Source organism: Apis laboriosa, unplaced genomic scaffold (genome assembly GCF_014066325.1).
Source record: "Apis laboriosa isolate Shangri-la unplaced genomic scaffold, ASM1406632v1 scaffold42_cov153, whole genome shotgun sequence".
NCBI classification, from domain to species: domain Eukaryota; kingdom Metazoa; phylum Arthropoda; class Insecta; order Hymenoptera; family Apidae; genus Apis; species Apis laboriosa.
The window spans coordinates 1,963,573-1,989,300 of NW_025223257.1; the positions used below are offsets into that span (position 1 = coordinate 1,963,573).

Here is a 25,728-nt window from a genome sequence, read left to right on the forward strand (position 1 = left end):
GATTGGATGAAATAAAAATATAAATTTAAAAAAGATAAATAATGTAAGATGTAAATCTTGTTTCCCAATTCCTTGTTTCATTTTATCCTCTCCATATCATCCATTCACAAGCCAGGCAAGAGAAGTAACAATAAAGTATAAAACACGCTTATTATCTTCTCTAAATATGGAATTCAACTAAAAATCGTATGAATTATTGGGAATGTAGAACCGTAATGAAGGTTTTAGACGAGGAAGATAAATTCTGTTCTGAACACCAATTCGATTTATCCAGTTACTGTCATTTTCATCTGATATTAACAGAAATGCAGAACAATGGTAGAGGTATTATATACGACAAAAAAGATACTCCAGTCAGAATACCAATTTTAATTTATAACTTACCTTTGCTCCTGTTATTTGCTCGCAAGTTAACAGGATGTTAGAACTGTGGAGGAGGTTTCAAATAAGGATGGAAAATTATGAAAAAAAGAATGGAGGTGAGTTTAGATCGTAGCATAGTTGTGCTCCTGTTATTTTTTAAACTTCTACGTTAACAGGATTCAATAATGATGGTGGAGATGTTAAATAACGAGTGTTAAATTATGGGAGTAGGTATTTGAAAGTTCCTTGCAAATTCAATGGATTAGTACAATCGATTCCTTACCAGATGGCGACTGCGTCTTGATACATATGAATGGACGAAATATTATAAAAAGAAGGGAAATGCATTTTCCTAGAATTAATTTACGATTCTTGTTGCTCGTGTCTTAAATTATGATTTAGTTTTAGAAAGTTTTATTTCGAGATAATAATTCGTTCTTGTGATTTTTTTTTCTTTCCCTTTCAGTAACTATAAAATTACGAAATACAGTTTTTCTCATTACTTCTCGTATCCATTATAAGTATAATTTTTTGAATCCTTCCTTTTTGTTTTTGAAATAAATTTATATATATTATAATTACACATCTAGTTTCTTCATCATATAATGGAACACAGCCAGGACCGAGAAACTGAAACCTAATGGTATAGATGTTGCTTTTATCCATGCCCAGATACTGAAAATTAAGAGATAAATATTTATTATAATTCATCAATCGATTAAAAGTCGTACTTATTCGAAATTACATTTAATTTTAATACATTTTAAATTTATATTTTTTTATAGATCAATTACATACCTTCTACTTCTTATACTATATCCTTTTCTACTGCATTTTTTTCTCTACAAGATATAATTCAACACTACGATTTACAGTGAAGCTCATATATATACTTTAAATTTATACATTTCTAAAAGAAAATTAAAAAATTATAACTAATAAAGACTAATAAATACTTAAAAGACTACGATTCTTCTACTGCGATACTTTATAAAAAAAATTAATCGATTTACTTGTAAATATTGTCATCCACTTTAAACGGAGACGGGGTAGGTATGGAACCACATTCGAAGATAATCACGGGTTTAATCGGCACGTCATCAGCATCCGTTTTCGTCTGCTCGATCTTAAAAACTACATCTTGGCCTTCGATCACCTACAAGAAAATAAAAATAAAAATAAAAATTTCTGCATCCTCGACATATTTTCTCGTTACCTTTCCAAACACAGTATGCTTCCCATCTAACCAGGGTGTAGGAATAGTCGTAATAAAGAATTGACATCCATTCGTATTCTTTCCGGCATTCGCCATGCTCACGTACATGGGTGCATTGTGACCAATCTCAAAATTCTCGTCGTCAAACGTTTTTCCATAGATACTAATCGATCCGGTACCGTCTCCATTCTCTATATCTCCACCTGAAAAGACACGAAAATTAACCAATGCTTCTATCTTTGTTAAATAATTCCAATTATTTAATTACCCTGTATCATAAATTTCTTAATCACTCGATGAAACGTGCTATGCTTATAAGTTTTTCCTCCAATCCCTGTAGTGGCCAAAGTGAGAAAGTTTTTCGTAGTTTTAGGCACGATATCGCTGAATAATCCTATGACGATTCTTCCCACTGGATGATCGTCTATCATAATGTCCAGATACACCTGATCGACTACAGTGAGATTGTTTTTCTGGAATAAAATTTGACAAGTCAGTAAGAGAGAATAAAAAAATTAATCGTTAAGTATTGTTTGCTTAATCGTCAATCGATGAATCACAAATAATTCACAAATAAAAATTGTGAATGGTGGTTCAATCGTGAATCGAAAAAACGAGATGACGGAATAATTTCGACGATGTGTCGTGAATAATTCTCATCGACTAAATTTCCACGACTTTCACGCACGTCAAGTTTCACGCTATTCTAACGTCCTCGCCAAGAATTGTCGAGAATCGAACGTGTATAAGTATTAAGCAGATGAAGGAAACCTTATGTAGTCCACAAAAGCACGAAACGACGTACTTCGATCCTCTTTCATTTCTTTCGTAATTGATGGAAATTCATTCCTCAGAATTTCATCAGAAAATCACCATTTAATATTTTTAACGATTTTTTAATCACTTTATCGTATCATATCACTTTTCCATCTTTTTCCAATTCTTCTGGTATCTCAAAAATGAAATTTCTTCAACCTCATTACAGAAATTATATTTTCAAATTCCAACCTTCGTCCTTCCTATTTTCTCTTATTCATTCTTTATCACCAAACGATACATACAGAAATCTTGCGACGATTTTCTTTCAGATAACGGTACGAAATTGAGACGCAATTGTATCAATGATATTTCATTCAATGTTAAATTCGAAACGATACCTCGAAAGTTGCGACCAATCCGACCAGGCAGGCTATCGCCAACAGAATCTTCATGATTTTACGATTGCGTTTAGAATGAGCCGTGTCCCCTGATAGTTGCAGCTTCATAATTCAACCCGCACTTAAATGCGATCAGAAGCACCACGCGATGACCGAGCACGAGGACGCTTGCGCGGAATATATTCCTTGATTGAAACCACGTTGATACTGTTTCAAATTCGTGTGACGAAATAACTACGTATCGTTAACATTAGTTACAATAAAAATTGTAACAATAAGTGTCATTAAATATTGATAAAATCCTGGTAAAATTAATTATCTATGTTATCGTGTTATCGTATTACGTAACCGTTAAAGTTGATTTTATACGTTTCGTTATTTTTAATTTTTTAATCTTTAAAACTCTCGATCTCAATTCGCGATTTCGAAAATCTCGGATCGAGAAATCTCATCGAATGATATATCTAAAAATTTTGGATGACACGGTGATGGATAAAAATTCATCGATTGATGAATTTCACGGAAATATATTTCAATTTTTTCAAAGATGGGGTCAAAGATCCTCGAAACGACCCACGATCGAGAAGGATCGAGGCGAGCTCGTTAAGTCCCGTTACTCCCGATCGTCGACCGGCTCGAATATTATAAAAGCAGGGACTATTGTCGATCCAAGGACAGTTGTTCGCGATGGAGAGGACCGGTCGATCACATAATGCACGCTTCATCGCGTTTTCCTTTCTTTTTGTCGTTGCCCTGGTTGCCGAGGCGGCGGCGGTGGTCGATCGTCAGAAACGAGAATTCGTGATCCCCGACTGGATCGAGATCGTGGACGAGCCTGCCCCGGAAAACTCGAAGACGATTCAAAGAGCGGTCAGAGTGAGGGATGCCAAAGTAACTTACGATGGTGCTCAAGTTTGGAGGGTGGAAGGGCACAAGGACATAGTGTCGAACGTCACCATGGACTTCCAGGAAGCTGGATGTTCGTAAATTTTTCGTCCATTCAGAGAGAATTTTTAAATCGAGAGTTTAGTTTTTCGTAATTTCGTAAGAGAAAAGTTTAAAAGTGAATGGAACTTTTCCAAAAAAAAAAAAGAAAAAAAAATCGTATCCAGTTTTAATTTAAAAATTGAACTTGAATATCCATCGATGGGTGTTTCTAAAATTAATTTATACAAGATAAGTTGCGAGAGATCGAGGATAAAAATAATTCTCTTATTTTTATTTCTATTCTTTGTACAGTACTGTCATTATGGGCCGGCAACGACACAGCAGTAGACGTAATGATACGTTCAGAAGAAATTTCAAGAGTGTCTCGCTACTTGAAAGAAAAAGACTTGAACTATCGGATAGTGATCGAGGATTTGCAGAAAGCGATAGACGAGGAAAATCCATCGCTTTCCGAGCAAGAGATGGAGGAACTGCAAGGCCGTAAAGGTTTGCACCAACGATATTTCATTGATCATCGCAATTCCATCGCTTTCCTCCTGCTTGGTATTTCTTCTTTCTCTTTTATTTCACCCAAAAATCATCGCCATCATACCAGCAACCGGGACGCTTTTACGATCGATTTCGCTCATCAGGATTACGATTCAACAGTGAAACGACGTTTCGCTTGTTATTTTATTTGTTCCACTGACACGAATGATGACGTTTGACGACTCACTCACTTAAAGAGTTATCGCGTATTCGAGTCACGCGGCGAAGAAAGCCGAGAACGTCATTCATACACATCGGTATATTCGAAAGTGATTTCGATAAGCGTATTTTATCGTCGTTTTTGATTCGTTCAGGAATAATCGCGTGAAATCGTTATTTGATTAACGACATTTTAATACCTTCTATGCTTTCGACTCGAAACTCCAAACGTTCGCTTCTTGGCTACGCTTACTTTTGGATTTGGTAAAGAGATTTTTTTCAGCGTCATCAAAAAAAAAAAAAAAACACTTGCTGTTTTCGACGGAAAGTTTACCAGGTTATTGCCCTCGTCGCGATTTAACCCGTTAACCTAGTTTCGATAGGTCGACAATGTTGATTAACATTAACAGTTATGCACGTTTAGCGTGTGCCCGCGCATCTCCAATTCGACCAAAGACGTTTTCGATTTTGTTGTTTCGATCGTGGTACCGTTATTTGCTCCCAGACAGTCGTCGAGATGCGCGTTGGCAATTGGCCCGGTTCGAAAGTTAGCGAAAACGAGAACTCTTGGTCAGTGAATCTTATTACAGTCTTAAAACATTCGCGATCGATAAATCATTTGAAAATCTCGACAGATTTTCTTCCAACGATATTTCTTGATACAATTACCTTCCGATTATACAACTGCTTCCGAATCGAAAAATTCATTTTCATTATTACATTTCATTAATTAGCAAAATATCGTACGATCTTTCACGATAAGCTTGAACGACTAACCATAAATATACCACTGAATACTGAGCTTTTTTAGTAATTTTCTAGCTCGTTACGCTTGGTGGCAGAGAGTCGCGATCAGGCCAAGTAAATATTCACGTCCTCGTCCTCTTCGTTATCCTGTAACTAGCGTGCACGGTGTCGGTGGCTCTTGGCAATTTAGGGGTGAGGCTCTTGCGCGCATAACCCGCTTCGTCGATTCAGAATAATTCTGATCTTATTTCGAACATTGAATTTATTCATGTTGACCAAAAAAAAAAAAAATCAATCAATCGGACATCAATTAATCCGATCCGAATCCACGTCTCTGAATCGACGGAGCGGAATATTTTCACGTGTCGTCCAAGGACACCGAACGTGCAACCTCTGAATAATCTTGAAGGTATACCCGTCAGGTCATCGAATGGAATGGACCAGTTATCACCGACTCGAGGACATTCACGGATACCTCGATTACCTGGCTGATACTTTCCCCGACGTTTGCTCTGTCGTCACCATCGGTCATTCCGTCGAAGGAAGACCTCTCAAGGTACGATACGTACGATAAAAAAAGGAATGTATTTTTACGAATGATTTAAAAAAAAAATATATCAGCAATGCGATAAAAAAAAAATAATAGGTTATAAGAATAAGCAACGGAAAATCAAATTCCCCGGCATTGTGGATCGACGGAGGTATTCACGCTCGAGAATGGATTTCCCCAGCCTCGGTCACTTACATTATCAATCACTTGGTTGAAAATAGCGAGACGCTCGAGGCCGATTATTATATTCTCCCCGTTGTGAATCCTGATGGGTAAATTGAAATATATCGCACAACGTATCTGTACGTGCGTCGTGCAAAAAGCCACGGTTAATCGACTCTCGTTTCTTGCTTCCATCGGCAGGTACGAGTACACGTTTACGAAAGACCGTTTATGGAGAAAGAACAGGAAACGTTCGGTGGGCAGTCTGTGCACCGGTGTCGATCTTAACCGGAACTTCGGCTATCGATGGGGTGGCCTGGGAACAAGCAAAGATCCTTGTCGGGAAATTTACGCGGGGTCAGGCCCGTTCTCCGAACCGGAAACCAACGCCATTCGATATTTCTTCGAAGCCAGTTCCGCCAATTTTAAAGTGAGAATTTAAACCATTGATTCATCATTTAACCGGTATTCGTTTCAAATTGTTTCGATTCTGATAATTGATTACTTACTCGTTATCGCGTATCCAGGCATATCTGACGTTCCATAGTTACGGCCAATACGTCTTGTACCCTTGGGGCTACGACAAACGGGTGCCGCCTGATTACGCGGATCTCGACAGCGTTGGCAAGCAAGTGTCTACGGCGATGAGGAAGGCGGACGAGGCGAGAAGCGCTTACACGGTTGGAAACAGCGCCACGACGCTGTACGCGGCTTCCGGTGGCTCCGACGACTGGGCGAAGGCCATCCTGAAGATGAAATATACGTACACGATCGAATTAAGGGATACCGGAAAGTACGGTTTCGTTCTACCATCTCGTTACATTATCCCAACGGCTAAGGAAGCGTTGGCCGCGGTTATGGTCGTCACGGAAGCTTGCAAGTCTTTGTAATTCGTTGAATCGTAGAGCAAGTTGTATAAATAACAATAGTTATACATATGTTACACACGATACGTATATGTACATTGTAATTATTATATTTTATAATATAATTGTATATGTAGGAAATAAGATGAGCGAAAACGGAAATTATTTATTGAATAAAAAAACAGACAAGCGTTGACAATGATTCTTGAGGTAATTCTTATCCTTATTCGTAATCGATTTTTTACGAATAATTTAACATGATTATGGCGATCCACGTGATGAAGGCGGAAACTCTCGTGTAGACGGAGGGTGCGTTCTTCCTTCCGCAAGGGAACAAACCCCACGAAACTATTCCCACCACCTCCGCTTCACCGAAACCATTCTTCGTGACTAAAGGACCCCCCGAGTCACCCTGAAAATTTTATATTTTCGAATTAGAAAAAAGATGAGGGGATCGATCGAATTTTTTCCTTTTCCTTTTTTTTTTTTTTTTTTTTTTATCATTATTATACTTTGCAAGCTGCCAAACTGCCGTCCAAAGGGCCAGTGCAGACATTCGTCGGATGAAGAGGATTCTTTTCTTTCGGTTTTAAACTTTTCGTAATTATCTTGTTGCACAATTGGTAATTAATTATCGGGAGTATGGCTGCTTGAAGATTCTCCGGCGATTCGTGAGCCTGGCTCCTTCCAATACTACCCCATCCAGTCAGCATAGCGTCTCCAACGGGAATCGTATCGGGATACGGCAAAGAAACGGTGGAAACGAAAAGATTCAACTCGAATGGTCGTTCCACTTTCATCAACGCAATATCGTACGGCCCTACGCGCCTGAATTACCAGAATTCGATGTTTTTCATAAATCGTAATTACACGTGGATAACAAAAAAAAAGAAATCTCACCCTTTGTATCGTGGATGAACGAACACCCTGTTCACCAATCTCTCCTGTTCGGTCTCCTCGATCGTTTTCAATTTGTACTTGCCGGCGAGTATTCGAAATTCTCCCATAGGTGGTGACAGAGTTTTGCAATGGCCAGCTGTCAATATCCATCCCGCTGTTATTAAACTACCTCCGCAAATGTGTTTCGTTGGAATTTTTCTCGCTGGATCGCCCCACTGCACCGACACCTGCCAAGGGTGCAACCCTTTCTGCGCGTCCTTCCCTCCGACGATCCTCGTTGGTCTTTGCGCCAACATCGCTATGCTCGAGATCATCTCTGACGAGCGAGAATAATTGAGTTCAGATAGGATTAATCCAAACCGGTTCTATCGTCTTTTTAGATAGAAATATTGAATAGGATACGATAAAATTGAATGAAATTTTTTTTTTTTTTTTTTTTCCTCTCACCGTCAACTTGTCCACACCACGCCAGACTCATTACGCGAAGAATTAATAACAATTTACCGTGAACGCGATTAATCGTCATTTCGTGGAACTGTTTCATCACCGAGGAATCGAGATCGAATGACGAGTCTTCTAGAAGGCGAAAGCAATCGCGGAAGAGCATATCGAAGAGGAACTGGAACTCATTTCTTCCTTCCTACCACAACTTAGAATAACTAGAATTTAAACTAGTTTTGTCGTACCTCGACGACAAACTTTTTTTCTTTTTTTTTCCCCCTCTTCTTTATCCATTAATGGCGTTGAATGTAATGTAGTGTCGAAGAATTTTTTATTTCTCGTATCAAGAATAGATATAATTTCTTTATAATTCGTAATATACTCACAACACGTGCATTTTATATTTTTATATCGTATACGTCAAAACACTTTAATTAATAAAGATTATTAAGAATTAAATTATTTAATTCCTCGCCATGATGTTTCCAATCCAGGTGACGAAGGAGGAAATGTTGGTGTATACAGACGGTGCACCGACGGTTCCACATGGGAAGATTCCCCAAGAAACGATTCCAATGAGTTCGGCTCTTCCAGTCGCGTTAAGAGCCAGTGGGCCGCCAGAATCGCCCTTTGATCGCGATTGAAATTAATTTATAATTAAGTTCAAGTCCATAAATATAGCGAAGGGCAAGTGATACTTACGTTACACGCGGAGAAACCACCGGTGAGCGGTCCAGTGCAAATGTTAGTCTCGTGCAATGGTGATGGACCAGTAAGTTCTTCTATGGCTTGTTTGCAAGTATTCAGATTGATTAACGGCAAATCGACGGTTTGAAGTTTGCTGGGCATTAACGGGGTATTGGTCCTCGATATCGATCCCCAACCAGTCAAAGTCGCGTTTCCGGTTGTGTTCGATGGCATACTTGGAAGATTAATCGCTTGAACAGCACCACCCAATTTCAAAGGTTTCTTCAGTTTCAGTAGCGCAATATCGTAGGGAGCCACGTTTCTGAAATTAATAAGAATAATATTGATAAGATAAGGATTATATTAATATTAAAAGGAGGATAGATAGATTTGGAAAAGTAGTCGATGAACAAATTAATAATATGATTTCTACTCTGTTAAATGAAATTATTTTATAGATGAAAATCTCGATTATATATTTCTTAAATTTAAATAAGATTTCAATTACCCTGTGTATTTATTGTGCACGAATATACTCTTAACCGCGATACTTTGCTCGGTGCTTTCTACTACTTTCAAGTCGTGCTTTCCGGCTTTGACTATGAAATCACCGTAGCTCGGAATAGCCCGGGCACAGTGTCCAGCCGTGATTATCCATCGGTCGGATAAAATGGAACCACCGCAGAAGTGAGAGGTAGCGGACAACCATCCCCATTGCAAAGAAACTTGCCATGGGTATTGTCCTTGTCTAGCCTCGTTTCCTCCGACTATGCGAGTCTCCAATAACGGTATTCTGAAGCCACGATAGGGCTTTGCTGTAAACGAGCAACGAATAATTTAGATCGAATAAAATGCGATCGATGAAAAGTATCGACGAAAAATTTTATATTTGATTTTTTACGACCATCTGTATTAAAATTTCACTTACCAGAGGCGATCGCCACGAGAAAGGTAATATAAATAATCAGTTTGAGTGACATTTTGATAATTTAAGATGTTGCATTCTGGGCACAGCAGTTTATATAGATCGTGCGTTATCGATATCAGGGAATCGAAAAAATTATGGTTTAATTCATGGAAGAGTTATTGATAAGTATAAGATTACAAAGTTTCCACAGTCATCTATTTATTAGATTGGATTGATGGTGCGCTTGTTTTATCAGTTTCGTACATAATAGAATGTTTTTTCTTAGAATTGTGCAACAAGAGAATTTTAAAATATCTTGAATCGTTCTATTTTTTTCATATCGGACATGATAATGATAATAATAAATAAAGTAATATTAATATATATATATATTATTATTTTTAAATATTTTTAAATATTATTTCTTCCTTTCGTAAATATTTTATATTATATTTAAAAAGATTTTCTATCACAAGATATAAACATTTTTATGAATCATTGTATTTTAATAAAAAATAGGAAATGAAATTTTTAAAAAAAGAAATTTATCTCATTTATCTCTGTTTCTTTCTCTTTAATCAATCTTTCCGATTTATCTATATCGATTAATTTTTAATCTTTTGAATTGTAATTTATCGATTACTTTTATCGAAAAATAAAATACAAACAAAGGTAAAGTGAATGAAAACGTCGAAATCGTTTTTTATTATTTTATTCGAAAAATTCTAATTATAAAATTTTATTTTAGAGACTTTTTTTCTTTTTTTAAATATCGTTTCAATTTTTTTCCTTTATTATTATTCCTTTTTTCCTTTTTATTATATTTTTATTATATATATTCCTTTTTATTATATATTTTTTTCCTTTATTATTAAAAAAAATTTTATAAACAAACTTTGTCAAATCAGTCACAATCGAAACGAGCTTAAGACATATTTTCATGGATCCAGTCTACGTAGGAGGCCACACGAGTATATACAGAGGGCATGTGGGATGATCCACAGGGCATCATACCCCATGAAACGATACCAACTTGTACAGATTTTTGGCCCACCTTTTGGGCGAGTGGGCCGCCAGAGTCACCCTGGAAACAAAATGCAAAAGATTTCTTATTCTAATAAATCTTTCAACTTTCATTTTCAATCTTTTTAAATCTACTTTCGTCTCGATGTATAATTTAATGGTCTCAGAAAAAAATAAAGTTTTAATAAAAAACATTAGTGATTCAAAATAAATTAATATACTTACGGAACAGGCAGACACCTCTTTACCAGCGATACCACTGCAGACTTGAGTGTCGAACAATTCAGGTTGGTTTCCAACAACGGGTTGGGAAGTGAGTTCTTTCAAGCATTCAGCGTTGTCCAGGATAGGTACATTAGCCTTTTGAAGGATGTTTGGTAAAGTTGGTTTTACTGTTTTAGAGGTTGATCCCCATCCAGAGAGAACAGCTTGTCCAGTTTGTTTCTCTCCTTGTTTGGGCAGGGTAATGGGTTGTACCAAGTTGTTGAATTTCAAGGGGGAGCTCAGGACGAGAAGAGCGATGTCGTGTTGCGCAACGCCACTAAAGTAAAATAAAATTATATTAGTGGAGCACGAGTGATATCGATTTTATTCTAAGTCAACAATTGAAAGATCGCCATTCGTCTCCTCTTATCTCGTCTCATTTATTTCGAGAATGGGAAATGTCGAGACAAGATTACGTATCGTCTTTCTTGATCAATGAAAAGAAAAACGACGAAGAGGAACGTCTGATATACCATTTTAATAATATTTTGATCCCAATATGATTTCTATTTTATTTCTTTAAAGTTCATCAAGATTCCATTTTTCTTTATTTTTTTCTTTCTTTCTTTTTTTCTTTTTTTTTTTTTTTTTTATTTCAACAATTCTTGCAAGATCGAATAAATTTTGCTCACCCTTTGTACCCTTTGTGAACGATGCTCTTCTGCACGTCAACGACTTGTTGAGAAGATTCAGCTTTGTTCAGCTCGTATTTGCCGGCAATGACTCTAGACTTTCCAACTTTCATAACACAGTGTCCAGCGGTCAGAACGTATCTTTCGTTCAGGATGGATCCACCACACGAGTGGCTGTATTGAGTTAAAGGTGGGATTCCCCATTGGACAGAAACTTGGTATGGGAATTCACCACGAGCGGCGGGGACGCCATCCGTGATACGGGGTTCCAAGGGGTTGGCCAAACAGGCTGTAAGATTAATAATAAGAACGTTCATTAAAATTTTTTAAAATATTTTTAATACTCGTAATATCGAATCTCACTGAGATTTATTAAAAATATAAAAATATTTAATAGGTTTAAAATAAGTAAAATAACGTGAAATTATTAAGATTATTCTCTTACCCTTGATTACGAGAATAGTAGCCAATAGACACTTGATGAGCATTATTGTACGATTATCTGTATACAATTTGAAAAATCTAGTGGAAATTACGATTTATATAGGATGTTGAAACTCGATATCTGATGATAATTCAAAATTATAATTGATAAGGGATCCACTCGATACTATTTTTGCGTCAGATATTTACATTAAAATAAAATGTTCACCTTTAAAGAACGATATTGATTATCGACCAATAAGATTTCAAGATTTTTCAAGATTTCCATCGCATCAAATTTTTTTCTCCAATTAATAATTCTCAACTATTATTGCTTTAATTAAGACTTCAATGATTAAATTCGAGTGTTTCAATTTCGAACTGTTTAATTAAATTATTAAAAAATAAAAATTATAAATTAAATTATTAAAACTCTTATAGATATAAAAAAATTAATAAAGTCATAATTATTTATAATAACATAAATCTTAATATATCGTGTGAGTAATGTTTTCAACTCGTTTTTATCTCATAATTATGAATCACAATTTTTAAAAATTCATTACATTTCTTTATACAACATTTATAAATCATTTTAAATTGATCAATCTTGATTAATTACATTTATTAGATTAGATTATCTCTATGAATAATTTTAATAATAATAAATAATAATAAATTTACAATATTTACAAGTCATCGTTTAAATCATACGCGATCGTATTTCTATTTAAAACGTATACAATAAATATAAAAATCCCGCTATTAATTTTATTATATTTTAATTCTCTCGAAAAAGAATTTCCCACATATTTGATAATTGCTGCTGAAAAAAAATTATCTTCGGTTTACATCAATGCTAAACATTAGCAGCAATGTCATCCCATCATACAGATTTTTCAGATATTTCGCTACTAAAAAACTTTCTAATCTTTGTAAACATGAAAAACGATGAAATATATCTCAGAAAATGAGAGATCAGTGCCATTCTCGGATCTCACGTTACTAAACGAGCGATCGTTCTTATCCCTGCCCAAATTTCACGAGCAGTTGGCACGATTTGCGATGCTGGAAGCAAGAATCCGTACGTTCCTCGATCTCGAAGTTCCAACGTGTAAGCGTATTTTATACCGGCTACACCCTTGGCCCAATCGTCAGAAGCACCTAAAATTTATCAAGTATTTTTCTATTCAATAAGAATTTTAACAAACAGCGAATCGATTTTCATTATCTTCGTTGCAAAAATTGCAAAATTTCGAATTATTATCATATTTTCATTGACTGTTCTTTTGAGTTATAAATTTGCATTTAAAAGAAAAGATATTTATGCAACGATATAATTAAATTTAAGTGTTTAATATTTTTGTACAAATTTGATGTAAAACATAAACGAAAATCCAAAAAAATTGCATTATTCTTGATTAATTGCTCGTACAAAAAGAAGAAAAGAAAACATTTCATATTATTATTATTGATACTTCTAAAAATATTTCTTTATTTTTTCATATATAATCCTATCTTGTCTTTTAGTCAAGTCTTATACTCAACAGTTCATTATCAGTTTAATTAGTTGTTACAAACAAACACATAAGAGAGAACACATAAATGAATGTGAGAGGATACTTTTTAATTTTTAATTATCGAAACAAGATTGATAAGAATCGTTTATTTTCTATCTCGTATCTGTGTAATTAATCGTACCTGAGGTTGGGTATAACAAATCGGCTGATGGGCCGAGTTGATAATCGGTCCCGTGTACCTTCGAGATCGCCCCTATTGCTTTTTTAGCTACGTTCATCAATTCCGTATAATCGGACGGTTTCGAATACGTGTATCCCCACGGTACGAGCCACATTTGCGAATAAGAGTGCAACGTCAGATAAATCCTTGAAAAATTTTATTTTATCCATCATATATTCCATTCCCGTTCCCAGAAATCAAATGCGAAATTTGAAATTTGAATCGATCCCCATATCCATTCGATGTGATACCTGATATCCTTTTTATTGGCCAAGATATAATCGGCCATCGCCTTGGTTTCCGGCTCAGAGAAGGCTCGTGGACCGGCGTAAGTTTCGTGGCAAGGGTCCAGGCTGGCCCCACCCTCCTTCACCTCGCCCCAATGGTATCCAAAATTCCTGTTCGGGTCGACGCCCTCGCACTTACCCCATAACCACTTCGTATAATGGTTCAATAGTTGAAGGAAGCTGTAATCGGTGTATCTATGCCGAGAAAACATTTATTATCCATTCATTCTTGCCAGCTGTTTACCGCTCGACGAAGCGTCATTATTTTTTAAAAAAAAAGAGTAACAAAGACGACACGAGGATACGAGATCGTACCGACTGTCGTCTTGATTCTCCTCGTGATTGCTCCTCGTCTTCCTCCACAATCTGTCACTCGTGTGACTGTACTCGTAGCCGTCCGGATTCGCGACAGGTAAGATCATCCAGTCTGAATTCTCCAGCAATTTAGCGTAGCTCGAGTTCTTCTCGACTAACTGGCTGATGATGTAGGTCGCCACAGCGGAACCGATCCATTCACGCGCGTGCATACCTACCGAATGTGAGGACAATTCGAGAAAAATACGGAGTAACGGGACAGGATCGCGTGGAACGCGTCGAGCATAAAAAAATTTTGCCTCCTCGAAATTTCTTTCTTTCTTTCTTTCTTTCTTTTTTTTTTTTTTTTTTTAAAATTTAAATTTTAATAAAAAAAATTTCATGCTCCGACAATTAAAGGGAAGCGAGATTAAAATTCGTGAATAACTTTCTTCGAGAAAATCTTTCGTTTGAAAAAAAGGAAAGAGATTCGAGAAATTCGATAAAATTCGAATAATTAAATTAATTTCCAGGAAGAAAGAAGTTTTTTGTATTTCTACTTCATTTGCATATTCCGATAATTTATTACCGTTCCTATATAATATTTGGTTGGTCGGTGGAAACGGGATAATTTGAAAGAGCTACGAAAGTACGCATTATGCTGTACGAGATGCTGACTTATTCATGCAGGAATAACTGTTTCTCGAAGATACCGATTCATACTCGATGTTTACAGTATGTTTACTCACTTACAATTAAGTGTAGTAGAAGTAATCTTTAGATATAAATTTCAGACTGTAATTTTAAATTGATTTTGCACGAATGTTATAAACATTTTATCAATTATATTTTTATTGAAAATAAATAAATAAATATATCGCGGATAGATTTCCGTATCCATCGACGAATAGCCAAGAGTAATATCCTTCTCTCATTACGAATCCAATATCCTATCTTCCTGATCTTGGAATTTTAATCGTACACAGGAAACGATCATTTCTTTTAAAAAAGAAATGAATTCCAGGCTAGAAATTGCCTCGTGCGTGCAGTCTCGCGGAAGGATTTCCACGTTTATTATGCGGAGTATATAACGTCGTTTGAACATAAATCCACGGAATAACCAACGAGAATAATAATAAAGAAGCCGCTTTCGTGTTGTCAAAGACCAAATGCGCCACGATTCGAAGAAAATTTGAACCACGTACGAACGCACGACGAATATAATTTTTCACGTATTCTTCTTTTTCCTTTTTTTTTTTTCTCGATGTAAATAATTTTCTTTTTATGGGGAACATAGTACAGGAATCGAAACTCACCAGCGTCTATCCAGACAGCCGATTTGGATCCATTCTTTTTGTTTCGCCCGTTCGAAATTTTGACCATTTTAATGGGTTGACCCTCGTAACTGTGGCCTATCGTTATCACTTCGACCAGTTTAGGATACTTTAGATTTAGATATTCCATGTATCTGACGATCTCTGAGAAAAAAAATATTCATAAAGATTTCGTTTATAATTGATCGTTATTAAATTGAAAACAAATGTTGTAAGGCGCGTTATAATGCTCGAGAAGTCTTGTGAATTGAACTAACAGGAATATTGTTATTCTGTAGTGGGGAGTAGTGGGGAGAGATAGGTTGGGATATGGTTAGAAGGAAGGCAGGAATGGTAAGAGGAGATTGAGAACGGTGGAGGGGCTACTTGGAACCAGGGGATCAGATTCGCGTTGAAAGTTGCCTTTATTAGAAAAGTTCAATGGGAAAGAGAGTTATGACGGGAAACTTTGTTTGTGCGAAGATTCACGTTTTCCGAGCGTGAAATTTCAAAAGTATAGGGATGGAACTAGGGATGTTTAAATATCGAAAATAAGGAAATTTCCAAGTTTGAAAAGTTGTCATACCTCCATATCGATGATATCGTTTCCAAGTCATACTGTGTCCCTGACTCGAGACGAGATCATCCCGTTGTTCCTTCGACATTTTTGGATTTTGATTCGCTATCGTTTTCTATCGCAATAAAATCGAAAGAAACAATTAAACGATTTGTCGTAAAAATTAATCTCCTATTGATTTATCTTAGTTGATTTTTTTTTGATAATTTAATTTCTCTTTTCTTTGATACCACCTCGTACCTGAATATTCGTTATCAAAACTTTGAAATCGATTCCTTTGTCTCTAAGGAATATTTTCAGTTCGGGGACAAGATCTGGAGCGACGACTACGTCGGTTGTTCTGAAGAATAAACGATTATAAAAATAATTCACAATAGAAATGGAATAATTCCATAGAATTAAGATTGAAGAAGTGGAAAGAGGAAGGAAAAATACACGAAACACACTTGTTGTACATCGGTTCGCTCCAGAATTTAATATCCTCGGTCTCGGCCTCCTTCAGCTCCTTTAACTCGTTCACGTGTCCTTGGGAACTAGGGAACAATCTGATCAATTGATAATTTTTGTAATTCACTCTGTTGGGTTTAGGCTTGCCACTTTTCTCCGTTCCGATGATACTAGTCACGATGGAATCGAGTCCGTTAGCCATCACAGTGAACACAGAATCGACGATGTTCGAGAAAGAAAATCCTCTGATTTCATTATCGATTATTAAATGATCCTCGGTCTCGTTGTATACGATATCCTCTAAATCCGTAAATCTAAAACAAAATCCACGATTCTTTTCTTTTCGTTTCTTTTTTTTTTTTTTTCCAAAATCCTCCACCATAATTTTAATTTCTTAATCACTGGAAATCCAATCTTTATCTTTAAATTCCAACGAGAGAGAAATATATTCAAAAATCTACGATCGACGATAATTATATAAATAAGACGATCGATCGATCACCACGAAACCTGACATGAACGTTCGAACGTCACCGTTGAATTTAAAATTCCAGAAGAAAAAAAAAAGATCTACTATCGAAATTCGAAATTCGATCACAGAAAATAATATTTTCCTCCAACCTTGCTTCACGATTCTTCTTATCAAAGGACCAATCGTTCTTGTTCAAGGACGAGCAATTATACTCCCCCACGGGCAAAAATTCGAAATCGGCGCGCTGCGGTCGAGCCATGGCTCGATTCGAGGCGATGATCACCGATAAACCGAACGCGAGACGGAAAATCGACTTCAAGTCGACAGCCATGGTCGGCCTGAATCAGGCCCGGGATGTACGCTCGTCGCGACGTCTTCTCGTTGACTAATCCCATGGTGCAAACCAGTCTTCCCGACCCCGTTGCTCCGTACGCGAAAAACGACAATTTCACTGGACCTGCCCCACGGGCTTGACTTACGGGATTTCTGTGTGGCTTTCAATACCTCGTGGGAACATTTATGGCCTCGTGAATGATGGATAGAAGGTTAGTGGAATAAATAAATTCTACTCTGTGATCCTTTGTGGATGGATCGATGATTTATAGCTTTAATTCTTTTCCTACTCTTGTCGATCATGATATTTCTATTTATTTATTTATTTTTTTTTTTTTTGAATTATTCGGAGAATTAATCATTTATTGCTTTGCGTCGAAACATCGATTCGATTGATCGAGAGGAATCCGGTCGAGAGGAAATATAGTCTAACATTTTTATTTGCGACACAGCTCCATTCCATTCTAATTCGTTAACGGTAATTTTCTTACCTACCTTGTCTAATCCTTGTTCGATTCTCTTCGAACGGAAAATACGAGGTTACGGAATGAAATCGTGCTATTTTTTCTTTCATTCTTCTTTTGACTGATTTTCCTTTCATTTTAAGTAATTTTACAATCCACGATATTTACAAGTTAACGAGGAAAGTAAAGTTTTTACTGTCAGTTTACGTTAATTTTTGATCCGTTCACTTTTGATCATTCTACTTTTGCATTCGTTCAAGTAAGGTTACTATTCCACGATTTAGATATAATAACATAAGCATATTCTGTGAGAAGAAATAAGGGGAGGGGGGGGGGAAAGTGGGAAAAGTTTATTCCTCTCCATTGTTTTAAATATTAACGTTCTCCTGAATCAAAATCAAAAGAGGATTGGATTATTCGGGATTACGCTGCGAATATGATTTATTATCGTTTACAACTATAAGAGCATTACCGGTGTTCCCGGTATATTGCGGCAATACAATTATTGCGTGAATGTACGTAATGATAGAGCGTAAATAAGTAATAATAATTAATAATTATATTATAATAATGACTGGTGTTAAATTAATATTACTCTGTTAGTCGGTTTTCCACATGTACGAAAAGAAATTGAAATACATACACAATACAAAGAGACGGGAGAATGATTCCGCGCCACGAGGCCGGAAGAAATCGGTCACGGGGAACGGCATCGAGGAAGAAAGTAGAGGAGATAAATCGATCGAGAAGAAAAATCATCGGATCATCGATTGTTCTCGTATCCTTGCGATCGAGATCTGTATCTTGTATCTCAGAATTCCCCGTTCGTTCGAGTATGCACATCGAATTTTGACTAGCAGCACGGTGTCTATGACGAAAAAAAAAAAAAAAAAAAAAAAATCCCCCGACCTTCGTTCCGTCCATCCATTGAATGGATTGGATTGGATAAAAGAAGAGGGAGATCCTTGCAACGAGATCCGGATTGATCTTCTCGATCTTGCATCAAGAACAGTAAGGAAAAGAAGTAGACGAAGGGAAACTAGGAAAGGAAAAATTTTCGCGACGTCGAGGAACGACGATAAACGACATTTTTTTTTTTCTTTTCTTTTTATCGTGGATCCTCTCGTGGCACGGTATTGTCGTAATTACACGTATAACGATTTTTTTTCCGTGATAATTGACTGCTTGTCGTCGTCCCCGCCGATCTCATCTTCCTTCGTCGACGTATATTTTCCAATTTTTATTCTTTTTCTTTTTCTTTCTCTTTTTTTTTTTTTTTTTTTTTTTCTAGACGAACGAAGGAGGACGTCACTCGTGAGGACGAATTAAATGGCAAGAACCTACGGGGAGTCATCAAACAAAATGTGATGTTTCGGTTTCGATACCGCTCTACTCCTCTTCGAGTATCGTTTATTTATTCAGTTTCGTCACGTTGACGCGTTTCAAAGGGGAGAAAAAAAAGAAAAGAAAAGAAAAGAAAATTAAAAATTTCTCTTCCTTTTTTTTCTTCTTCCCCCCTCCCCCCCTTTCTATTCCTCGACCTTTATCGTCGATTCTTATCTCAATGAGCTCGGATTGTCTCCTCCTCCTCCTCCTCCTCCTTTCCGCCCGACATTGCGTTTCATACTTTCTCGTGTTTCAACTTATTTACAGTTATTTATAGAACGTTTTACTCGTAACGTAACGTTGAACCGCTGCTTTCTCGTGGAACATGGCGGGCTACGATACACAGGCACGGCTCCGCACAACGACGTAACATTTTCTTCGATAAACATTACTCGAGAGTCCCAAGTATAACGTGATTAATAATATATATAATATATATATATTCAACTATATTTTCTTGCGATCTTCTTCTTCTTTTTTTTTTTTTTTTTCTCTTTTACTTTTTTCTTTTTTTTTTTTTCTTTTTTGTAACAATGTGTACGCGTGCAAACTATTCTTTTTTTTCTTTTTTAATCATTATTATCTTCTGCGATCGAGACACTTACTCGCGAGACTGCGCTTCGAACGCGCGAACGATCTTTCCGAGATTCGCGCATAGAGCACGGTCGATTACTCGTCAACTATACCTACCAACTATCGGTACGTTGCAATGATACGCGTTTTAGCGCAACAGTGTATCTCGTCGTGGTGGAAGCAAAGTATAACGCCGTGTTCTGTAACTTCTGTCTCTGAACGAATATACAATGATTGAGATTATAAAAAGAGAGAGAGAGAAAAGAAAAAAAATATCTGTGGGATATAGCTTGCATAGCTCGACAGATTGCTTCTCGATTGCGATGCGGTGACATTGGTAGCAGTAGATCCTCTGGAGGTGGAGTTAAGTAGAGTTGGTAAAAAAATTCGTAGAAAATATGCGTGTGTATACAACGACAGACGAATAATCGTGATAATAATTCTTAATATAAAGATCCTCGAATATTTTCCATACAAAAATACAACGCAATACAACGTGGAAGTTGCAATCCCGCCATCGTACTTTGCTCCCGATATCCGGGGTTTTTTTTTTTTTATATTACTCTACTATCATCTATCGATAAACACAACGAGCAGCAACGATCGTCGCATTATAATTAATCAATTTCATTCTCTTCTTCGATGAAACGTGTGATCACATCGACACGGATGGGATGGAATCATGGTGTTTCGTGTATCATCGTATAAACCTCTTCTTGTTTTTAGAACAATAACGAATCAATTCCCTATCGTTCTAATCTCTATCTAATAGTTTTGCTGAGAACTGTTTTCATGCTCTACTGATTCTGTCTCTACGCGCCAACAACGCGCCAACATCTATTACGAGAGTCAACTAACGTCGTTTTCGAACGAACAGCTCTGCTCATATATAACTATATTTCTTCGGTGAAACGACGGTCAAGTATGCTGTATTCATTCTTCGCGATGAATCGCGCTTTTATGGCTTTTTTTTTTTTCCCTTTTCTTTTCTTCTCTTTTTCTTTTTCATCGATTCTTGTCAGGCCTCGAAGACGAAAAACCGTTATTCATGCGTCTTGGAGGACGCCGTGAGACGAATAAAAAACGATTTACACGATGTTGGCCTTCGCTATGGAGTTGCCCATCATGACCTTGTTCACGAAATTCACTATGGCCGTGGCTGGTTGTTCCGGTTCTAGCTCGGCGAACACGTGACACTGGTTGTCCGATTTGTGCGCCGGTTTCCTGGCAACGAATCCGAAACATCGACTGGAAACATCGAAGAAAGAATCGATAAGAGAATTATTTTGTTTATATTTGCAGGTGCAAAATATTAAACTTTAAGAAAAGGGAAAAAATAAAAATAATAATTTCCAAACATAGAAAGAAAGAACAAATACGTACTGGGCGCTTACTGATCGGCCGGTCTCCTCGCTGGCGAAGTCCCAGGTGCGCTCCTCCGTGTCCAAACCGCAATAACTGATATTATTCGTGGGATAATGCCTACGGAAGAACAACTTTCGCGCGTTATCCGTCAGAGTGATCCCTTGGGTGGAAACTTTGAAATGAACTATAGTCGCGGCGGGCAATGGTTTTTGCTCGAACATGGTCGTCACTGCCTTCTTGATGGCTTGAGGCCCAGTCAACGATTCCATGTCCATGGTGAACAGGTACAAAACATTGCAGGCTAGAAGAAAAGATGATCAACGGAATACGAATTCGCGGAAATTCGATCGAAATTCACGAGAATAAGAAATAGAAAGGGAAGCAATCCGATCAATTCCTTTCGATCCATTTACCTGCACCCTGTGCGAGCAGTTGCTGCGTGCTGTTCGTCCCCGGCGAATCGAGGGCTCTGGCTGCAGCTTCCGGTTCTGGGAGCAAGAGCGGGCAAGGTAGAGCCATCGCCATCAAGCTGTGCTGGTAAACCAACGCCGACAACGAGCTGAAAACCGGCTCGTTGGCGCATCCCTTTAATCTGACGCCTCTTGAGGTGGGCTCGATTAAAAAGTGCCTGACCAGCTCGCTAGACGGGTCCCTGGGACTGCTGGGCGCGCCTGGAGGTGGGGTCGCCACCTTCAGGGCGAGTCCAAAAGCCCCTGGGAAGGAATTGCTGTCCCGGACGACGAACGTCCCCGGCGCTGCGTCCTTCAGCATCGAGATCGCTGAGAAATGGTACGTTAATTAATATTATTCCCCTTAACGCTCACTTTCCTCTCCTTCTTCTTCAAGTGTAATACCTTGCTCCCGAGATATGTTAGGTTTGTACCAGATTCTGCTCGTGTCGCGCACGAATTTCACGTTCGCGTCGGCCACTTCTTGAGGCTCGGTGTTCGAGTGTACACTGGACCGTCTCGAACCGTAATACTGCACCTGAGGAGACGATTGGCCACCGCTGTTTACGGAAGTGTACGACGTGGCACTCTAAAGGGGAGGAAAAAAAAGGAAAAAAAAAAAAAAAAGAAAAACGACGAGAATAATAACGAATGGAATAATCATGGAATGATTATTTCTTACGATAGTTTTAAAAAAACGTTTATTTAGAAACGCTATTTATATGTACCTTAGGACTTTGGGCGAATTCGATATGGGTCGGAGTACCAGGGCTGCGCGAGACAGCTTGCGACTGTTGCATCGTTGGCTCGTTTATCGGAGAAACAGATCGGTCCTTGCTACAAGGAAGCAATCACACGCATCGTTACAAAGTGCATTTTCGAGAAGGTTCGTTTTCCGCGTGCAGGCAGACGCGTGTATACTGTGATCTTTGTGTGTGTGTGTGTATGTGTGTTGTCAAGTGATTCGTGCAAGATGGCGTGTACGCCGTGAGAAAACACTGGAAATGTGGTACGTACAAGAGCGAGGGGAAAAAAGAAAAAAAAAATGGAAGGAACAGGGAAAAGGAATACATCGATTAAGGGAGTACAGGCAGAAAATGAATGTGAGAGAGAAAGAGAGACACGAATATATCGTCGTAATTTACAGCTTTTTTTCTTTTTTTTTTTTCAATCTAAGAACGACGATTCACACACACACACGTCTATATACAGATACGATTACCAAGAAAACAGTTGTCATTAAATAAATGATAGTGCACGTTATTATAATATATATATATATGTTAATCAACGACATCACGCAAATGTTTCCTTCTTTCTGGATATTATTTATTAATAAAAAGCCTGTCGATGATAATTATTACGCGAGTTTCCTTGTAATCTTATGTTTTTTTTTTTTTTCTTAACTTTGGTGATACTTGTACATTCTGTTGGATGACAATATGCTTTCACGATGCAAGAAGCTCGAGCTTTTGTTAGTCCGACAGGTGCAAATATAGACACACACTCACACACGAACAATGCGTGTTTTTTTAGCTCTTCAGTTTTTGCTTTTTTTTTTTTTTTTTTCATCACGATGCTGATCCGGGAAAACGCATCTCTGCAACCGTATCGATCAATCTCCATTTCAATCATGCCATGCCCTCGATGCCTTTCAAATATTCCAATTAATTTTACATTATCGATTCCCATATTTTACTTCGCGTCCCTTACTTCGCGATACGGTTGCAGCTGGGTAACGTATATACACCGATACAGATAGTTAGTGGCACGACATTAAACATTCACGGCGCATCCCGTCGTTGAGAAACGCGGATCCATCATTTTACACGCGTTCCAGTGCTCTGAAATAATATATTACCTATAGTCGAACGACGCCGATTGGTTAGTGAGCGGCCATCGTTTGTTATGCGTTTGTTTAAGTGGCCCGCTTGCCGGGAAACTCAAGCGTCTAGAATCACGAATATCGTTCTGTGTCATAATCATTGCTCCACCAGCAATGTTCGATGGAAGATAAATACTCCATCGAATGATTTTTGCCTCGTTTTAAGAAATAATTCAAAAAAAGAAAAAGAAAGAAAGAAAGAAAAGGAAAATCATCCTGTTTTAATTTGAAAAAATTGAATTAATCGTATCTCTAAATCATTATCCTAATAAAAATTCTATCGAACTCAATTGTTGAATCGATCGAAAGAAAGAAAAACAAAAAGAAAAACAATTAATCACGAATTATTCTTTGTTGATATTTTCATCGAATATTTTATAATCTACACCGATTATCGAATAAAACAATTTAACGAAAATTAATGGAAGAATAACGACGGAAAAATAATAACCCACCTCTGTGTTGTCGGACTCTTGGGTGGAAGCCCCGTCTCTTTCGAGACTTCTCTTCGTTCTTCGATGTAGATCGTTCGTTCGCTCGCGTAATTTCCGACGTTGTTGTTGTTGTTCCCGGCTGCCTCGACGTTATTTAAATTATTGTTGTTGTTGTTCACGTTGTATGTGGCGTTCGTGCTGTAGGAGCGATCAGCCGCGAACGTGACCGTGGGCGAGGAGTTGTTCACGTACGGGGTCCGAGGATGGACCGGAAATGCCGGAGTTTGAGGCCTCGACGCGCTGCTCACCACCGCGCTTCCGGGACTTACGCTCCTCTCGGTCCACGATGAAGCCGAGTCATTGTGCGACTGCAAGTTTTCGTCCGATTTTTAACCATCCTTTTTTCCCTTAACCTACTCATACTCGTTTCGAGTATGCTTTCTCTCGTTTGCAAAAAAGATGCGGCATACTTATAAAACTAGTGCTTCCGGTTCAAGCGTGGTGTTCCAAGCGATTTTCGAAAATGTACGAAAGATAAGATCTGTGTGGTGAGAAAACACATATGGTTCGATACGTGCAACGATCGGAGAGAAATTTTGTTCGTATGTCTTACGATATACTTTTTACATTAATCGTGAATTTTTTAATTTGAAAAACACTTCGGATTCACCGATTAGATTCGTCTAAGAAGAACAATCGAGAAATATCTCATCGAGAAAACGGAAATGTTCGGTCCGTTAAAAAATTGGATAAAGAGAAAACGATGAAAATCTCTCTCCTCCCGTGCGAAACGGTGAAAACTACTTTGAGTGAGGATGGAGGAGACAGGAGGACAAACCTGGGTGCAATTCTGCCATGCTTTGGGCGACTGGTTAGGGGAGCAATTAGTGATGGCGTTAACAACGTTGCCGCTCGCAGTGGTGGTGGTTGCTGAGCCGATACTCGGCGCGTGATGATCGTTCGCGTCTGTCTTGTTGTTGTTGTTGTTGTTGTTGTTGTTGTTAGTCACCGATTGGGATGATCGAATGGGCGAAATTTCAGCCAATGATTGAATGAGGCTCACGAGAGGGTCCGGATTGTTGCGCGTGCTCGATTGTTGCTGATCATTGACCATCGTCAACAACCCTCCGTCCACGTGGTCGGCGGTCCTTTCAACGTTCCCTCCGGCCAACGTGGTCGAGCTCAAACACACGATTCGATTTCTCGATTCAGGCCGAGAGTTACGAGACATGGTCGTGGCGTAATCTTGGCCAATCGGTTGCTTCTGTTGCTCCGTGTTGACCGCGTTGCTCGCGGCCAGCTGCTGCTGTTGTTGCTGCCTGTTGTGCTCGCGCAACAAAGCGTCAGCCCGAGCAAAGCTGTCGCTACGCGACTCTGGCCTTGGTGGTTGAGGCTTGTCCGTGTTAATGAACGGTGTTTGTAGCTGCGCTGCTAATCCTAAGGGTCGCGTGCTTGCTAAGCCTGAGCGGGGGGATGTCGGAGGGCTCTGAAAAGCAAGCCAAGCGCTTCATGCTAGAGGGAGACGGGGTTGTTTTAATCCTTTCCTGCCACCGAGTGTTTACACGGGCTCATTTCCCTATTACCGATCGGATCACCGCGATCCTCCATTACCGGTGCCGGTTAATCGCCTTAATTTCCAACCTATCTGCCTCCTATTAAATTTTAACGCGATCCACGTTTCACGCCAACGCGACGAGACCGGATTGGAAACGAACCACCATAAATTTTATATACGT

The 25,728-nt window shown here is 38.1% G+C and overlaps 6 protein-coding genes across 18 annotated transcripts in view; 1 reads left to right on the forward strand and 5 right to left on the reverse strand.

The window, feature by feature from the left end:
- Nucleotides 1-757: 757 nt before the first annotated feature.
- On the reverse strand, nt 758-6,489 carry LOC122716090 (peptidyl-prolyl cis-trans isomerase, rhodopsin-specific isozyme-like). 3 transcript variants are annotated; one of them, XR_006346941.1, is made up of 6 exons: nt 2,737-2,909; nt 1,848-2,052; nt 1,580-1,782; nt 1,377-1,519; nt 1,162-1,273; nt 758-1,038 (listed from the first exon to the last, which is right to left on the reverse strand). XR_006346941.1 is itself a non-coding variant. In XM_043938837.1 (5 exons), exons 2-5 carry the CDS (start codon nt 2,008-2,010, stop codon nt 942-944), a joined length of 606 nt encoding a protein of 201 aa, XP_043794772.1. In that variant the 5' UTR covers nt 2,011-2,052; nt 6,340-6,489; the 3' UTR covers nt 758-941. The 3 variants fall into 3 exon arrangements, 2 of the variants coding, with proteins under 2 accessions (XP_043794772.1, XP_043794771.1); XM_043938837.1 differs by lacking the exons at nt 1,162-1,273; nt 2,737-2,909 and adding an exon at nt 6,340-6,489; XM_043938836.1 differs by lacking the exon at nt 1,162-1,273 and having other exon boundaries at nt 2,737-2,910.
- Nucleotides 3,309-6,731, forward strand: LOC122716092 (carboxypeptidase B-like). The gene is made up of 7 exons (XM_043938839.1): nt 3,309-3,715; nt 3,976-4,170; nt 5,194-5,310; nt 5,541-5,674; nt 5,765-5,940; nt 6,032-6,260; nt 6,358-6,731. The coding sequence occupies exons 1-7, from the start codon at nt 3,424-3,426 to the stop codon at nt 6,718-6,720; spliced, it is 1,506 nt and encodes a 501-aa protein (XP_043794774.1). The 5' UTR covers nt 3,309-3,423; the 3' UTR covers nt 6,721-6,731.
- A 111-nt stretch (nt 6,732-6,842) lies between these two features.
- Nucleotides 6,843-12,125, reverse strand: LOC122716191 (transmembrane protease serine 9-like). The gene is made up of 10 exons (XM_043939047.1): nt 11,996-12,125; nt 11,551-11,839; nt 10,880-11,195; nt 10,559-10,715; nt 9,233-9,539; nt 8,740-9,046; nt 8,044-8,236; nt 7,597-7,912; nt 7,209-7,524; nt 6,843-7,108 (listed from the first exon to the last, which is right to left on the reverse strand). Exons 1-10 carry the CDS (start codon nt 12,036-12,038, stop codon nt 6,938-6,940), a joined length of 2,415 nt encoding a protein of 804 aa, XP_043794982.1. The 5' UTR covers nt 12,039-12,125; the 3' UTR covers nt 6,843-6,937.
- On the reverse strand, nt 8,408-9,805 carry LOC122716089 (trypsin-1-like). Its single transcript, XM_043938835.1, has 4 exons — nt 9,653-9,805; nt 9,233-9,539; nt 8,740-9,046; nt 8,408-8,665 (listed from the first exon to the last, which is right to left on the reverse strand). The coding sequence occupies exons 1-4, from the start codon at nt 9,702-9,704 to the stop codon at nt 8,501-8,503; spliced, it is 831 nt and encodes a 276-aa protein (XP_043794770.1). The 5' UTR covers nt 9,705-9,805; the 3' UTR covers nt 8,408-8,500.
- Nucleotides 12,126-12,490: 365 nt separating the features above from the next.
- On the reverse strand, nt 12,491-18,642 carry LOC122716091 (carboxypeptidase B-like). The gene is made up of 9 exons (XM_043938838.1): nt 17,253-18,642; nt 16,631-16,945; nt 16,425-16,524; nt 16,194-16,299; nt 15,611-15,772; nt 14,316-14,529; nt 13,965-14,195; nt 13,675-13,859; nt 12,491-13,137 (listed from the first exon to the last, which is right to left on the reverse strand). Exons 1-9 carry the CDS (start codon nt 17,432-17,434, stop codon nt 12,971-12,973), a joined length of 1,662 nt encoding a protein of 553 aa, XP_043794773.1. The 5' UTR covers nt 17,435-18,642; the 3' UTR covers nt 12,491-12,970.
- A 504-nt stretch (nt 18,643-19,146) lies between these two features.
- Nucleotides 19,147-25,728, reverse strand: part of LOC122716083 (tensin-3) — a 148,190-nt gene continuing 141,608 nt past the window's right edge. For 8 of the 11 annotated variants that reach the window (XM_043938817.1, XM_043938816.1, XM_043938822.1 and 5 more), the window contains 8 exons: nt 24,831-25,478; nt 24,014-24,360; nt 23,535-23,624; nt 22,402-22,510; nt 22,079-22,262; nt 21,638-22,003; nt 21,243-21,525; nt 19,147-21,107 (listed from right to left, as the gene is read on the reverse strand). In XM_043938817.1, the coding sequence (XP_043794752.1) occupies nt 20,948-21,107; nt 21,243-21,525; nt 21,638-22,003; nt 22,079-22,262; nt 22,402-22,510; nt 23,535-23,624; nt 24,014-24,360; nt 24,831-25,478 (2,187 nt within the window). In that variant the 3' untranslated portion in view covers nt 19,147-20,947. The remainder of the gene's footprint in view (nt 21,108-21,242; nt 21,526-21,637; nt 22,004-22,078; nt 22,263-22,401; nt 22,511-23,534; nt 23,625-24,013; nt 24,361-24,830; nt 25,479-25,728) is intronic. The other 3 variants (XM_043938824.1, XM_043938818.1, XM_043938827.1) reach the window with 3 other exon arrangements.

Coding starts and splice junctions, on each gene's coding strand:
- LOC122716089 (XM_043938835.1), bottom strand. CDS start 9,704: ATGTCACTCAAACTGATTATTTATATTACCTTTCTCGTGGCGATCGCC. Junction 9,047..9,232: donor GTGCACAATAAATACACAGG/GTAATTGAAATC, acceptor TATTAATTTCAG/AAACGTGGCTCCCTACGATA. Junction 8,666..8,739: donor GTGGTTTCTCCGCGTGTAAC/GTAAGTATCACT, acceptor TCGCGATCAAAG/GGCGATTCTGGCGGCCCACT.
- LOC122716191 (XM_043939047.1), bottom strand. CDS start 12,038: ATGCTCATCAAGTGTCTATTGGCTACTATTCTCGTAATCAAGG. Junction 9,540..10,558: donor GATCCATGAAAATATGTCTT/AAGCTCGTTTCG, acceptor GCTCGTTTACAG/CAAAGCCCTATCGTGGCTTC. Junction 7,109..7,208: donor GCAGTTTGGCAGCTTGCAAA/GTATAATAATGA, acceptor TAAAATTTTCAG/GGTGACTCGGGGGGTCCTTT.
- LOC122716090 (XM_043938836.1), bottom strand. CDS start 2,844: ATGAAGCTGCAACTATCAGGGGACACGGCTCATTCTAAACGCAATCGT. Junction 1,783..1,847: donor TAAGAAATTTATGATACAGG/GTAATTAAATAA, acceptor GTGTCTTTTCAG/GTGGAGATATAGAGAATGGA. Junction 1,039..1,376: donor GTGGATGACAATATTTACAA/GTAAATCGATTA, acceptor CTTAATTTTCAG/TATCTGGGCATGGATAAAAG.
- LOC122716091 (XM_043938838.1), bottom strand. CDS start 17,434: ATGGCTGTCGACTTGAAGTCGATTTTCCGTCTCGCGTTCGGTTTATCG. Junction 16,946..17,252: donor AAGAAGAATCGTGAAGCAAG/GTTGGAGGAAAA, acceptor ATTTTGTTTTAG/ATTTACGGATTTAGAGGATA. Junction 14,196..14,315: donor GAGAATCAAGACGACAGTCG/GTACGATCTCGT, acceptor TTCTCGGCATAG/ATACACCGATTACAGCTTCC.
- LOC122716092 (XM_043938839.1), top strand. CDS start 3,424: ATGGAGAGGACCGGTCGATCACATAATGCACGCTTCATCGCGTTTTCC. Junction 5,675..5,764: donor TCGAAGGAAGACCTCTCAAG/GTACGATACGTA, acceptor AAAAAATAATAG/GTTATAAGAATAAGCAACGG. Junction 5,941..6,031: donor CCCGTTGTGAATCCTGATGG/GTAAATTGAAAT, acceptor TTCCATCGGCAG/GTACGAGTACACGTTTACGA.